General features: G+C 44.1%; 1 protein-coding gene across 2 annotated transcripts in view; it reads left to right on the plus strand.

The window, feature by feature from the left end:
* The window catches only part of LOC126537517 (CD9 antigen-like), a 100679-nt gene that overhangs the window by 77889 nt on the left and 6671 nt on the right, over nt 1–16119 (plus strand). For both annotated transcript variants that reach the window (XM_050184599.3, XM_050184598.3), the window contains exons 2-5: nt 874–1080; nt 2029–2103; nt 5390–5488; nt 11998–12225. In XM_050184599.3, coding sequence (XP_050040556.1) covers nt 874–1080; nt 2029–2103; nt 5390–5488; nt 11998–12225 — 609 coding nt within the window. The remainder of the gene's footprint in view (nt 1–873; nt 1081–2028; nt 2104–5389; nt 5489–11997; nt 12226–16119) is intronic.

The following is a 16119-nucleotide window of genomic DNA, read 5'->3' on the forward strand; positions in this document are numbered from 1 at the left end:
GCCAACGAATGTGGTACTTGGAAAGACACCTACAGAAAGTATGAAAGCATATTAAAAGTTTGAGTGGGGTGTTTTCCCGTCTTGTGTGGAGATAACCGAATCTCGTGGCTGCCTTCAGCAGCTCTTTGTGACCAATCATTGAACCCCAGGTGATGCATCCTTGCACGTGATTTTGACAAGAGATAACGAGATACCAAAGTGTGCCTAGTGATAACTTCAGAGACAACTGTACCCGGACTACAGTCACGCACTGACAGCAGTCATGAGTGTCAGATGTTGTTTGCTCAAATTGTTCAGAAATTTTTGAAAACATGTTTAGTACGCTTAATTACACCGGCCCAGTCTGCTCCAGCCAAGTATGATAAGTGATGTGTCACTGGTAAATCCCTGGTTATGTTTCACCTAACACCCTCGGCATATTATATTACCATGCACAGAAAATTGTAAACTACACACTTATAATTGTTAATGCTGAGGTGTTCCCATATACTTAGTTATCATGGGTCAGCTTTTTGTTGCCAGTTTCCTGATTGAAGTTATGACAGAGACATCCAGTAGATAAGTAAGAACTGTGACGCCAGATGTTATCCAATTTTGCAGTTTACCAGAGAGCATGATTTTTTGACAAAATTTGAAAGCCATGTGATTTGAGTTTGTTGCCATTCCATTAAAATTATTGCCTTCAGGCTCATTCACACAAGTTGGAACGATGACCAGCCCTTCTGGCTGTACAACGTTCAAGCACAGTGATGATGAGTCACAAGTTATTGGCAGCCTATCAGCAGCCTGCAATGTTCTGGTTTTGAGATGTGCCAAACTCTTGGTGTTTGTGTGGTGTTAACGAAGTCGCACCGTTTGTTGTTTCCAACGCAGCTTGCGGGCATTGCGGTGGTGGTGGTGTCAGTGATGCTTCTGCTGGACAGTAGCAAGTACCTGGCCAGTAGTGGGGAGAACAACCAGGACAGCCAGCTGTACTTCTCCGTCATCTACATCCTGCTCGGCGCAGGCTGCTTCATGGCCATTGTTGGCTTCTTCGGATGCTGCGGAGCCCTGAGGGAGAGCCCTTGCATGCTGTGCACTGTGAGTACTTTGCCAGCATCGAGGAAGGTGTTCCTCCTCCTGCTTGCAGAGCTTTCCTGCTTGGCTTTAAAACATACTGAAATAAGGTCTGGAAACCACAGCAGTGGAGTGGGAGGGGCCAGCGTTTACAATTACTTTATCAGTTGTGGTTTAAATAACAAAGGCAGGGTATGACCGATTCCTTCTGGTTTGTTGCTCTGTTGGTGCTGCTTAGGTGTTGCACAGAGGCAGCATTTCGTGATGCACTTTAATACAGTGCGTTGCCTCCTTTTTTTCTCTGTGATGGCACGGCAATGTGTTGTCTGTCGCTATTATCCCAAGAGCAGCAGCGCGTGCCGTGCTTTGCCCAAACGATGACAGATGGCGCTGTTGTTCCTTTCAGTAGGGCAAGTACATTCTTGGTCCCACCTCACTGCAGAAGATGTGTAAGTCTGATTTATTCTGAATGAAATCGACATCTGCAGCACCCAAGCCTGGTACACACACAAGAAAAAAATGTGTCGCCAATGCTGTTTTTATGCGAAATTGGAGCGTGGACCAGCCAGTTGTATTGACAGAAGAGCCAAATATAGACCACTCCATAGAGAGAGGTCTACATCGAGAGTGTTCGTCCTGTCCGGACTATTGCGTGCGAGTGTAATGCTGATATGCTACCGCTCTTGCAGTGCTTTTCTGTTGAGTCTCGCTCGTGTTCACAATAGCAGTCCAGAGGCGTTATGCAGACGCACAGGTAGCTTGCATTGGAAAGGTCTACAGTTAATACAGGTGATGAGCCACTGATAGCAAGCAGATAGATACCAGAGAGTTTTATTCTTAGGCCTGCTTCCAAGCATTCTTCAGCAGTTAGCCCAGTTTGCATGCATCCAGGCACAGCCACGTCATTTTTTCAATGTGTGACAGTATCTCGCCGTTGTTTCTCACACTCTTTGTCCTCTGTTCTCTTTGCAGTTCTTCATATTCTTGGTGGTCATCATTGCTGCCGAAGTAACTGGTGGCTTCTGGGCCTGGATGAACCTGGAGGGCGTAAGTCTTGCACGAAGCGCAGCATAAGCTTGTGACTTGGTGTTCGTGACTTTAATGACATTAATAAAGTACAACATTGCCATTATAATTATCTTGCATCCAGCATGAAAATACTTACCTTTATTATATTTGATGTTCATTATAAGTGCACACACTGATATTTGTTTAAAAAAAAGGGAACATTATATTCATCATTGCATCTATGCAAAGAGAATTCAAGCATACGTAATGCCTCAAATGGGCTATCAGATAGTCTCCTGCCAGTTTTGATTGCCTGTTAGCACAATTGTCACCACGAAAAAAAAGGAACTAAGAAACAACCATGCTAATAAATCCGCACCATCTAAGCTCACCAAGATGTTCTTTTGAATTGCATTTGATGATCTGTTGATGGTTTGCTGTGCTAATATGCAGCATGTGAACAACGCTAAATTACAAACAGGTATTGCGATGCCGTTAAAATGCAACGGCACGATCGGTGCTATCACACAAGATTGGCATGTTGTTTTGCCAGCTACAGGTCAGGCAAGCCATTGGCCAAAACGCACACGCGCATCCAGAATGTTGTTTCAAGTTGCTAATTGGACATTTTTACTACCAGAATACAGTAGTACCTCACTCACACATTCTGAAAGAAATGCAACAAAAAATGCACTAACTGGGAAACGTATGACCCAAAGTCACTAAAAAAATTTTATAGACTCAACTGTAGTTAACACCTACTCAATACGAAGCATTGTGCGAAACGTGTCACCGCGAGGCACCAACGGACACATGCTCAGCTGGCGGGGCCTGAGTGGCAGGTCCGCAACGCGCGTAGCCATTTTTGCAGTTTCGGCAAGCTTACATTTGGAACTTTGGAGCTTACGTTTACGTCGTTTGGAAACTTACCGCGGCATTTTTTACCTGGATGGCCATCCTTTAGCCCAGAAGTCGGTGGTCACCCATTGTATCTAGACTGGAGATGCCAATTCGATACGCCGCTGGCGGTACCGTGTCTTATATGCTGAACGGCAAGCGATACAACGAGAAGTCAATAAGATGTTGACTAAAGGGGTTATCGACCCATCTTGCAGTCCGTGGGCATCCCTTGTTGTCCTTGTCAAGAAGGACAGCAGTTGGCACTTCTGTGTGTATTGCAGACACCTCAACAAAATCACACGCAAGGATGTCTACCCCTTCCCGCGTAATAATGATGCCTTGGACTGCTTGCACGGAGCCAAGTACTTTGCCACGATAGACCTCCAATCAGGCTATTAGCAAATCTCGGTAGATGACATGGACTGTGAGAAAACAGCCTTCGTAACACCTGACGGCCTCTGCCAATTCAAGGTTATGCCGTTTGGCCTTTGTAATGCCCCGGCTACCTTTGAAAAAATGATGGACTACTTTGCTGTTATAAATGGTCCCCATGTCTGTGTTATCTAGACGATGTCATAGTCTTTTCACCAACTTTCACAAGTCATCTAACACGTCTATCAGCTATTCTTGCTGTTTTCCGAAGCGCCAGCCTGCAATTGAACTCATCCAAGTGCCACTTTGGATGTCATCAAATTACCGTTCTTGGCCATCTCGTCAGTGCCGCTGGCGTTCAACCAGACCCTGACAACATTCGTACTATCCAGAACTTTCCTATTCTGTCTTTCGCTGCAGACGTAAAAGGCTTTGTTGGGCTATGCTCATATTTCCATCGTTTTATCAAGAATCATCATTAACATTATCACCAACTTACTTAAAAGGACGTTGCTTTCACATGGGACCTTGCTCAAACCAAAGCCTTCTCTGCCTTCGTACGCTTGCTCACGGCTCCATTGCTGGCTCATTATGATGCATCTGCCATCACTGAACTTCACACGGATGCCAGAGGCCATGGAATTGGAGCTATACTTGTTCAGTGGCATCGTAATGCAGAGCACATAATTGCATACGCGAGTTGCCTGCTGTCACCCGCCGAGAGGAATTTTTCAATCACCGAATGGGAGTGCTTGGCGTTAGTTTGGGCAGTTGTTAAATTCTGCTGCTACTTGTACGGCTGCACATTTTCCGCGGTTACCAATAGCGGCGCCTTGTGCTGGCTCTCCTCGCTTAAAGACCCTACTGGATGATTGGGTAGATGGGTGCTATGGCTCTAAAATATTCATTTGCTCTTTTATGTAAGTCAGGCCGTTTGCACAAAGACGCCGACTGCCTCTCCCTTCATCCTGTTGTCTGTCCTGAATATGATGCGCATGACACCGACTCTTGCATCCTGGCCATTTCTGATCTGCACAACATCTGCACTGAAGAACGGCGTGATGACTGCTTTTGGCGCGTGCAAGGCGTGTTCTTGGCGCCTTTTCTTGTTCAAATGGGATCTAGCCACTTGAAAAATGATCCTACAATTGCAGTTTGGTGATGTACTGAATGTTAGTGCCGAAAGATCTTACTTTCTGGGAACTTATTAACCATTAAGAAAGCATAACTGTATTAGGTAACTTATTGTGTTCTCGATTGCAAATTTTGGCATTGACAAATCGTATGAAATGGGATCATATCAACGAGGTTCTCCTGTATGTAACTTGAACTGCTGAGCAAACAAATGTTCGCTTTGGTGTAACCTATAGTGTCTCAGATCCTGCATTTTCAGTCTCGTTGTAGTAGTAGAATGCTCATTGATCGAAAGTATCACCAGTGAAATGTTATGCTTAGTTTATCACAAAGAGTGCTACAGCAGGATTAGCCAGAACCATCCCGGTGACGTGCACTCGCAAATCTGACTTAGATCTGGAATGAGAAAGCACTGTTTGAGCAGGAAAGTAGCTCCGACACACCGACCATGTCCACTGACCACGCCGCTGAGGCATTCGTTTACTGGAGATCAAATTTGGCAAAAGGCTATCACCACGCACGAGCTAGGGGTGAGGTGTGGGAAGGCATCTCAATCCCATCAGTGCACAGTAAGTAACCGAAAATTGTCAGCATACTGATTGTATCATGGAAACGAAAATGGATACAAGTTTAACATTGAAAATAGCCACAGTGAGCACAGTAATGGAACAACATGAATGAGTATGATGTGCATGTAGCAGTGAAGCCGAAACAAGACACACTTGAGAAAAAGAAATGATGCTACATAGCTCCTTTGATACAATGCAATGAAGAAACGTTGTGTGAGCAACCTGCTCAGCACCCCAGTGGTTTTTCCCAGAGTATGGTAACAACAGTTTTGGTATAGCCGTAGCTTTAGCCATCCTTCATCTATTTTCCAGTCTGATTGTGGCTCCCCTTTTGCGACTTGTCCTTGCAGTTTGAGAAAGCAGTGAAAGGCCAGGTGCAGCACATGATGCACAAGGACTACTCTGTGTCTGACGTCATCACCAAGACCATCGACACCATGCAGCATGATGTAAGCACACAATAAACCTTTTCTTTTTTCCTGTGTTGCGCGTTGGGCGCACGGTAGTGGCTGCCACCAGCACAGATGCTCCATAATTCAATGAGCCCTATGGCCTTGGCCAGTCAACACTATAATGGTGTAAATTCAACAGTCATGTGCACTTTAGAAAATGTTGTGGTCTGTTTTTTTTTTTATTACTTTGCTAAAAAATCTGTGCAACAGATAGCACACCAAAAGCATCTGAAATGTGTACTGTTCTAAAATGCAAGCAATGGTTTCCCAGTTGAAATAAGGGTTCTCAACCAAGTATGACAGGAACAAGTCAAATGTATGGAACAGTTGGGACCTGAAAGGCAGTGAGAATTGCAGGAAGACTGCGAAACACATCAGCGATTTCATCCTTTGCCATTGTACTGAACGTGACACGTTGCAGCCTCCTGCCCCCTTGCTGTTTTTCTAAGGTTTCCTGCTCTGAATTTAACCATATGACTTGTGGGTGTGATTGACTCGCCGATCTGCAGCGCTATCTTTTCTTAGTTGGCAGTCATAATTTTAGCCTTTGTCAAGCTGTACTACGGCCTGTCACTTTCGCAGTGGTTGGTGGTTAGATTACCATTGGTACCAGCAAAATCAATAGCTACGTGGTATGCAACATTGTCATCATCTGTGTCGCATTCATAGTTCATTGGTATAATTTGCCAATAAAACATTTAGTGCATTAACATTACAGGCTACGTGATATGAAAATGGCCTTAGTGTAGCACATTTATTTGTACCCAGGGTTGGCGAGCTACGATTTCTCTTGAGCAAAAAGTATGTGCTCTTACTTAGACCCAATATAATCCCAGTGATATGAATAACCTCAAACTTGCTTTACACAGGCTTGTGGCCATATCATGCATAGTGATAGGAGTCATGTCGTGCATAGTTGAGGTACTATAACATATAGACTGGAACAAATAAAAATAAAGCATCATTTCGTATATGCACTCTTTATAGGTACGTTGCAAGAAGGAAACAGGACCTGTGTGAAAGAGTACCAGAGCAAAAACTAAAATATTCTCACCCTTTCTTTCATATGGGTAATGGAGCATATACATTGTCGATGGAAAACTAGACCAGTACTCTCTCTCTCTCACCCACACAAACACACACACACACACACCTACGCTAGAACTACTTGTAAGAGGAGATGTTGGACATATTTCCAGCAAAGACAGCCAGTCAATGGCAAACAGCAGTTACGAACAAAAGAAAAGCTTTATGATGAATTTGTCCCCTTTGTATTTTCACATCGAAAGTGATGATGCATCAGAACAGCACAGCAAGCGTTGCTAGAAATGACTGTGACGTGAATATGCTACACAGGTGTCGTGCCCGCATGGCAGTGAAGATCGCACCATTTCGTCGAAAATGGCCTCATGGCTCCCACAAAAAATATGCCGACTGCTATCAAAAAGGCACGGTATCAAAATAGATCTCCTTTAGGTTCTCGTGTAACAGCTGTGTGAGGAAAATCTGATTAGCTGAAATAGAACGGGGCGTATCTCAGCACCACTTCCCACAAACATACATTCCTGGCATCGTCAGCTAAATTTCAGAATGTTTCAACCATCTAGTCATGTTCCATCCTGACACTTGCACCGAAGTGGCCATAGCTTATGAGACTTTGCTTGGTTGTATTGACTGTGCTCAGAATGTTGTAAGCAAACAAATTGTGACGGTTGCATGCAACCCAAGCACACCGCAAAGTGTGCTGCTCTTATTGCCGATCAATGCCCCATGAAAGCTGTGCTTGTGGAATGTTTCTGCATTCATACTACGCATTTTAAATTGTGCTTTAGCATAAACCAGACCGAGAACTAGATGTCTTGGCTGTGCCTTCGTTAGCGTGAATTCCAAGCAGTTCATTATCTTTTCATTTATATTATTTATTCATACTGTAAGTGTTCCCAGGCTCTTATAAGTTTGGGTAGAACAGCATACTACCAGTATTTGCAAACAATACGAAAAAAAAAAGAACAAGCGAATAATTACTGCACTCACTGGCAGAAGATATATATAAACTTGTGCAGAAGCCAGGTGAGCAAAGAACACATACACAACAAATGTAATGCATCCAATGTAAAAAAATAGAGAAAAACGAGAACTGTGCAAAAGGATTAACCCTTTGAGGGTCGATTTTTTTAGCCATATGAGACTTTATCCATATGGACTTTAGCCATATGCGACTTTTTTATTGCAGATTCCAATTCCTCTTAGGGACTTATTTTGAAAAAAATTTACTCCAATTTTGTAGGGGGACCGTAAAGTGAGAAACAAATATTTTGCGTTAGTATATATGTTCTCTTCATTCATGAATAACAACAATAAAAAAGGAAATAAACTTATAAGAATTAAAAATTTTATGCGTTGTTATACTTCAAGGCTTTGGAAATGCGCGCACGAGAATATTTGGCAAGGCTCAAATGTTCCTGCTCTTACACTAATATGTACATCCATAGCGTAATCGGAACTGCGTAGGTGCGCACACTCAAGAAAACTGTGTGGTTGTGTGCCCGTCAAAAAATCAAGACGTGTGACAAACTTCCGCTAATCTTCATCTTATCGCCAACCAGAGGCAAATAGTTTTCGCAAGACTTCAAAAAAAAAAAAAACAGAAGAAGCCACGGAAATGCATGCACGGCGGCACCCTTCCTATGCGCACCCCTGTGAGCACTAAACGAGTGACAAACAAGCGGTCGCCCGTTGAGTGATTAGTAACGAATAGCCATCAGTTTTGCAGGTGCAAGAAGCCGAAACCGCCCGCGGAACAAAACCCAAACCGCTGCCTGCCTGCGCACGCGCCAATGCGCGAGCGGTAGCATATAGACATACAGAAGCAAACTAGCTCTAGAACGAACCATGCAACGAAAACCGAGAGAGGGAGGCGCGCAAAAAAAAAATTCCCTGTATTCCCACATAGTGGCCGTGCACCCAGTTTGGTTGCGTTTCCGTGTTCCGTGCCTTAGTACTTTGTGTGCTCCTCCTTTTTACCGTGACCGGGTTCGAAGTGTTAGTTGTAACAGCACAGCGATTTAAAAAAAAAGTGTTTGTTATATCTGGAAGCAGTTTCAATAGGCAAGGTCGAAAAATCGCAAAGGCCCTGAAATGTGGCCGCTATAACTGATAGATCATTATGTCCGGGATCGTTACATGTGGGTTCAACTTGGTCTAGAGCGGTCAGCTCATGCTGCTGCATTTGTATGTCACATATCTGCTTTACCATCACAGAAACAATCTGTCATCTTTGTCGCGAATGAATCTACAGGCTGCACTGATGTGCCCTCGGTCCGGCAGCTTGTTCCTTGTTTCTGTTACAGATGGGAAAAAAGAGTGCCTGAACATTTCGCAGCTATAGAGTTTGGCAACGCATGACATTTCCCTTTCTTGATGTTGAAATAGACTTCCTGGACATAAGCTTAGAGGAAAACCAACAAGTCTTGATTCACGTTGGAAGCGTCAGACTTAATGTTACCATCCCTCGGAATAAGTAGCGATTTGACCTGACTCACTTAAATGTGCTGTAACCGTTTGCTATACTGCAACAGCACTGTCAGGCCAATAGTGGCGAGGTGCTTTGAGTAATAAATTGAGCACAGAACAGGAGAGCACGACAGATATGTCGCAACTCTTTTTTTTATTTTTTTTTTTTTTTCATTTGAAGAGATTTACAGCAGGCAGGTTCGTGGTGTCATCTAGGCTGTGGATGATGCATCGGGAAAAGGTTCTTAAGGAAGCCTACGTCAAGTTTTATGTGAAGCCAATTCCTTGTTGGTTGAAAAGGATCGGACAGTCACTGGCAAAAAGTCGAAACAGTAAAAACAATGTACGGGTGACAATACATGCAGCCACATAGCAGAAACGCTAGTCTGTATGCACGCAGCGGGCATGGCAGCAGTTGAAAGTGAAACGAAGCCATCATTCTGCTGCCGAATCGTCTGAGGGGAATACGACAATGTGTCTGTCTATCTTTTGTGATGGTTTGCAGCCAAGTTGACTGCACACCAGTTGTATCTCCAAGACAAACATTTATAAAGGAAATGCTGAACTGATGCAGTCCACGAGAGTATGAAATATGAACGAAGGAGATCATAAGGCAGAGCTGATCAGAAACATTCTAATATTAACTTGACACATGCACCGGCTCATATGAGTGCTGATGGAGTTGTCACGGTCTTCTCGCCTGCATTGTAGAAATGGACTTTTAGAGAACCACAGTCTGGGCAAGTTGGTGTGTCATTACCTTTGAATGTATACATGTACCAACCAATACACAAGCCAGTAGACAAGGGATGTAATAAAGGCAGCCGTACACTAGCACTACTCACAACTGCCAAAAATTTAATCAAAGAAATCTCAAGAAAGAAAAACATATGTATATTGAGGGACAGAACCTATACTTTTCAGTCTTAAACGCAGCAAATCTCCTGGTCATGACGGCCTCACTGTTTCTGAATTGTGCAGAAATTTTGAGGCGATTAAGGGTGTCCTACTGGTTATCCTTAATAGTATCATTTCCAGGGGTATAATACCGACTTCAATGAAAACTGCTAAAGTTATACCTTTGTATAAGGGTGGCTCCAGAAACATGATGAGTAATTACCGACCTATCTCTATTTTGCCATGCATTGGCCAAATTTTTGAAAAGCATCTACTACTTACCATGACGAATTTTTTGAATACGCACAATGTTCTATCACCCTGTCAGTATGGCTTCATACCAGGAAAAGGAACAACAGATCTTCTTGAAGAATTCTCTGACATACTAAATTCAGCTTTTGATAAGAATGAAGTCGTATGCTCTCTTTTTCTTGACGTAAGCAAGGCCTTTGATAGCATCTGCCACGTTCTTCTGCTTGATAAACTTTCTACATTGGGATTTCGAGGTTCGTTTTTACATTTACATACTAACTTTTTACAAGATAGGCGCCAATATGTGTCGATTTCAAGATTCCATAGCGATTTCACGGCAATTAATTCTGGAGTCCCGCAAGGTTCTATATTGAGTCCTTTGTTATTCAATCTATACGTTAATGATCTTGCTAACAATGTGCCTGTTTCATTGTTCCAGTATGCTGACGACACTGTCATTTTTGCGCGCGCAAAGAAATACACTGATGCTGTAACAGTGTTACAGACGGCAGCTGTTAAAGCTATGGACTGGTTTAAGTCTAACCTTATTAATGTTAATACTTCTAAAACACAACTTATATGTTTTCATAACCCTTTAAAAAAATTTGAGTTGAGTCATCTTGTTTATTTGCATACTTCCTCCTGTTCTCATTGTAACTGTGTTCCAGTAAAATATGCGCATTCGGTCAAATATCTTGGCCTGATCTTCGACAGTGATCTCTCTTGGAACTCGCACCTTTCTTTCGTTTGTCAAAGACTTCGTGCTGTATCTTGTGTCCTGTATAATATTAGATATTTTATGCCTTTTTCTGTCCGTAAATGTGTTACACACGCTCTAGCCTATAGTGTACTAAGATACGGAATCACTGTTTATTGTCACTGCACTGTTCGCTGGCAGCGCAGGGTGAATTCGCTTCTGCGTTTACTTTTAAAGAATATTGCCTACGACCTGCCCATCGGTAATAACATTGATATTTTCAGAAGATTAAAGTTTCCAAATTTTAACGCTTTATTAACAGAAACCATTGTGCTTAAACATTTTTGGTGCAGTCAGTTCACCATTCCATATGTTCCTGCACGGGATTTAAGACCAAAATACCGTTACTGCATTCCTCGCTCCTCAACCCGGTACGGAAAGCGCACGCGTCAATACTATGTACCTGCCTGTTTCAATAGTATGCCACCTAGTGTATTCCGCATGAGAACAAAATACACCCTGAAAAAAATTTTGCGGTATGTCTCTGCGTTGCTTCCTACCCCATAATTATTTAATCGAGTGTTACTATGTTAATTTCATATTGCTGTCATCCCTTTTGATGTTGTAATAGTTATGTCTCCATATCTGTCTCTCTGAGTTGTTAAATTTTCTTTTTCTTTTTGCTTGTCGAGTTTGTTGCAATACCTCTATTCTTCCTTTGTTTTGCTAATGTTCGCTGTCTGCCAGGCGCTGCCACTCAAGCCCTTGTGAGGCTTTGGTAGGCCTGATTTTTGTGTATGAAAATTGATACGAATAAAAGTACTATCTATCTATCTATCTAACCTGCGGTGAGTGAGCAAATGGCTGTAAATGCAACATTTACTTCATTGAGTTTGGTCGTTGGCAGTTAGTTTGGTAGTTGTGGGCAGCACTGGTGTACGTCTAACTTTTCCACATCCGTTTTCTTTTTTGTCTGTTGGCTCCTCTGAATTAGAGCTCTGGAACGTGGCCGAATAGACCATTAGTGTCATGTATGGAATCTTTAATACAAGTTTGGAATTGAAAATCTCTGTAGTGCCTCCATTTAACGAGTTCCTTCATGCTTCTGTCATTCATGGTACTCACCTGCATTGGCACCTTCCTTCAGCTGCGCTGCTGTGGAGTGGAGGGCCCGCAGGACTGGGCCTCGGCCCGTATCAACCAGAAGCCATCAGAACAGGGAGGCATTGTGGAAGCTGGCGTTGAGGCTGGCATCCGGGCCCTGGGGATGTACCAGGTGCCAAAGTCGTGCTGCGTCGAGGAGGATTCGGGCTCCTGCGAAGTCAATCGGCAGTTTGGCGAATTGGGGATACAGCTGCATGGCCTGCACCCACAGGTTGGCACCACCCCATTTCATTTTGCAGGCACAAAACCTGCAAGTGTGTTTTCCCATGCACCTTGTTTAACCTGTAAAGTTGTGCCCACTTACAACAAACACCACTACAGTCGACTCTCATTACAACGGACCTTGATAATCCGACAAAAACCGTCTGTTTTATCCAAAGTTCGTAATATCCGAAATGCCTCACTTCCAAAACTTTGGTCGCAGTGTCTAACAACTTTATTGCAAAGAGTGAGTGACGAACGCTCAAAGTAGAAAACGAACAAAGAAAGTTGCAGTTTCGCCCGAAAGGTGAGGCATCGATTGCGATAGCAAATTAAGCAAAATAAGCGCAGCAGCAGCCATGAACGAATTGACCTTCGTGCTGTCTCTCGCTTCAACGCAAACTAAATGTCGAAAGCACAGTGCATACAAAGCTACCGGCACTGGGCACCCTTTGTCCACATGGCAGATCGATTTTAAGATACGACATCCATGCCGTATGCAGCAGCCGCCGGAGTGGAATCCCTTCTCTCTCGACCCCCTCCTCCTTCCCAGACAAAAGAAGCATGACAGACGAAAGAAGACGGCGCATTTCCTCCCCGCCGTCCTCTCTCTCACGTACGGTATTGAGCCGTGATCGTTGGCTGACCCTCGCAAGCCAGTCAGCCTGTGTCGACACGGTAAAAGTATGTTTTATAAGCCCGATCTCGAAAAAAATTGCTGCTGATTTTGTCCACTGTAGCCAATAGTTTGTTGTAGCACGGTCCGTTAAATGCAAACTTCATTGCGTTAATAAAATAGGTAGAACAAACTAAGGCTGAAATATAGTCCATTATATCTGAAAGTCCGTTGTACGTGGGTCCGTTGTACGTGGGTCCGTTGTACGTGGGTCCGTTGTACGTGGGTCCGTTGTAATGAGCGCAGGCTGTATCACGCAGGATGCATTTGTTATAGCTTAGTGTTCGTAAAACGTGGACACGTAAGAATAAGCCAACGAAATGGCAAAAGCTCATTTTTGTAGTTATCAATAAGCTTGCTTTAATTCTTCAATGGCAACCCAATAATTATACATCCCAGGTTGTTAAAAGCATGCATACGCCTGTAATGAAGGGCTGTCATTGGGTAACTTCCATTAATGTCAGTTCTCAAGAGGTTTGGTCATTCTGACCTTGCTCTTCTTGCCAATGGCACAATTATCACCTTTAATTGTCGTCTGTGGTGGCATACGAAAGAACACTGGGGTTTCATCAACATTACAAACTACCCGCTCGCAATGGTCAGCATGAAAGAGAAAATTTCCCCTTTCACAAGTCTTCCTTCACCTTGTGGACTTCCACAGAACTGACTTGCCATATTCTGTCACCCTGTCAGAAATTTTTGAATAATTCGACCTTGCTACGCAATCTGCTAGCTTCCTGGTTAGCTCAAATGGTCCACATTGTGCCCAACGAGATTTCCTGTGTCGTGCTGAGGAAACAAATGCGATTTGTGAAATGCACCAAAATTAGCGACTAACAGTATGTGAGTGGTTGCAGTGGTTTAGCAACGTGCGTAGCGCATGGCCTAAATGGCTTCGTTAACCGAGCTTCCCGTTGTCCATACATCACCAACCGATAATTCAGGCTCGACGGGGACCGCTTAAAAGTCTGAATATAATCTGGCGTTCGAAATATCCAGGTCTCCGCAAAACAGGTGACTTTGTTCCACTAGTGGCTAAAAAAATGCGCCATATTCTCCAATGACTGTTTTCGGGGATACTTCCACTTTTGCGGGACTATAGTGTCAGACACGTCGGCATCTACAAACTACAACATTCTTGGCACAATGCCGGGAACGCTATCGTACGTTGACGTGTCCGGTGCTAGTCGCGCAATGCCACAGAAGTGAAAGTACTGTATGCTCTTGATAATTCAAACTCTTGGGGTCTCCTGGATTTTGTTTGAATTATCAGAAGTTCTCAGACATGACTCAAGGCAACGTATGAACTCGTGTTGTAATGAAACATTCACATATATTCAATAATATAACATCCACACACTATATTTAAATACTATCCACATTTTTAAAAGAAATAAAGAAATAATTAGAATGGATGAATGCTTTGTCGCTGCATGAGACTTCAAAACAAAGTTTTCTATGCTAGCAAGGGCAGCCAGTTCTTTCCAAGAGTTTCGCAGTGGTCAATAATTTGCGGATCCCTGCATCATGCCGAAAGGCCTGTGCAGCTGTCATGGGTGGTTCTTCCTCTGTTGGCTGTGGCACTTCTTCAATGTCGCTGCTGAGCTGTGCTGGCAGCACCTCCTCCACAATGTCGTCAAGGGTGTCCTCCCTGCACTCATACAGGTCGCCATCTGCAGCCGCATAATCAATGAGATTGGCAGCTATGTTGTGTGCTTACAGTGCAGAAACCACCATGCTTGTTTCAGCATCCTCATTCTGCAGACAGTCAGGTACAGTGTCGTTGATGCAACTAGGGATGCTGAATGCATCTTTGAAGCAGTTCATTATCGTGCTTGATGTCACTCCAATCCATGCACCATCAAGCATTCCTAACGATGTCATATGCCGTGGAATTGTCCATTCGTACCAGCATCCTCTTCAGCAACAACTTCCTGCATGCTATCTTGAGGCACTTGATCATCCCTTGATCCAATGGCTGGAGTACAGCAGTGGTGGTGGAAGGCAAGAATTCAAGCTGAATTGCTTTCAGCCCCTCCACATCAACATGAGCAGGGCAGCTGTCAACAATAAGTAACACATTCCTATTTGCCCTTAAATTCTCTGTCAAGCTTGCACAGCCAATCCTTGAACAAAGCTTGCATCATCCAAGTACGTGTGCTGGTGGTGTAGATGACTGGAAGCATTCGGATGCCCCTGAAGTACCCCGGGTGCTTGGATTTCCTCGCTACAGATAGATTGGGCTTGCGGCTTCTGTTCATGTTGGTGCAATGCTCACCTTTGTGTCACAGGGTCTGGTCAGGCAGGCACTTGAAGAAGAGACCAATTTTGTAGGCATTGTAAAGGTTTGGTGATGCATATTTTTGCAGTAGGCATTGGGGTCATGTCTGCTTCCAGTCAGTGGAAACGATGGTATTCGGGGCTTGTGTTGTGGCGGGGCTCTGTCGCTGGTGGCTCTGCAGAGCTAGTTTTTAAGCATGAAATGCTTTTAGCTCCCGTTGTCGGCGGCCTTCAGGAGACCTTGAGCCAGAATCCAGAGCCATTATCCGGGCGCTCAAGACAAGGATGGCACGAGAACGAAACAGGAACATCCAAGCATTGTTGCAAGAGGAAAGCGAGATCATCCTGGCAACCAGGCAAAGCTTAAGAAAATGCGGTCTCTGGCCCCCAACCCTTTGTACAGGACCACATTACATACGCTAGTTACTGCCCATACAAGTTACTAAAATATATATATTTTAGAGCGATAGCTGTACCACTCCATGTACGAACCCCAAAAAGTGTCTGGTTCCATATATCTGACCTGCAGGTTCAGCTGAAGTAAAACTGGGACTTAGCCTGTCACTACTGGCGGCTGCTGTGTATGCCACATGGGCACTCCTATCTTGAAAATGATCTGCGATGTGGACAAAGTGTGCCAAGTGCTAGTAGCTTCTTATGCGCCGTGCTTTCGACGCTTAGTTCACGTTGAAGCGAGACGCAGCATGAAGGCCAATTCCCTCGCTGCTGCTGCTGCTGCCACACCAAGCAGCGTCTGTGTGTTGTCTTGTGGCAGTTTCTGACAGCACCAAGCAGCGTGTGTGTGCTTCCTCAGAGCAAGCAAAACCGTGTTATCGCTCGACAAACTTGGTTTAACCACGTTCAGCCAAGGCAATTGTCATCTTTTGGCGCTGAGACAGGGTTGCCTGTGCCCTTTTCAACACCAGTGGTCCGCAAGTTCCACGCCTT

Source organism: Dermacentor andersoni, chromosome 4 (assembly GCF_023375885.2).
Source record: "Dermacentor andersoni chromosome 4, qqDerAnde1_hic_scaffold, whole genome shotgun sequence".
NCBI lineage: Eukaryota > Metazoa > Arthropoda > Arachnida > Ixodida > Ixodidae > Dermacentor > Dermacentor andersoni.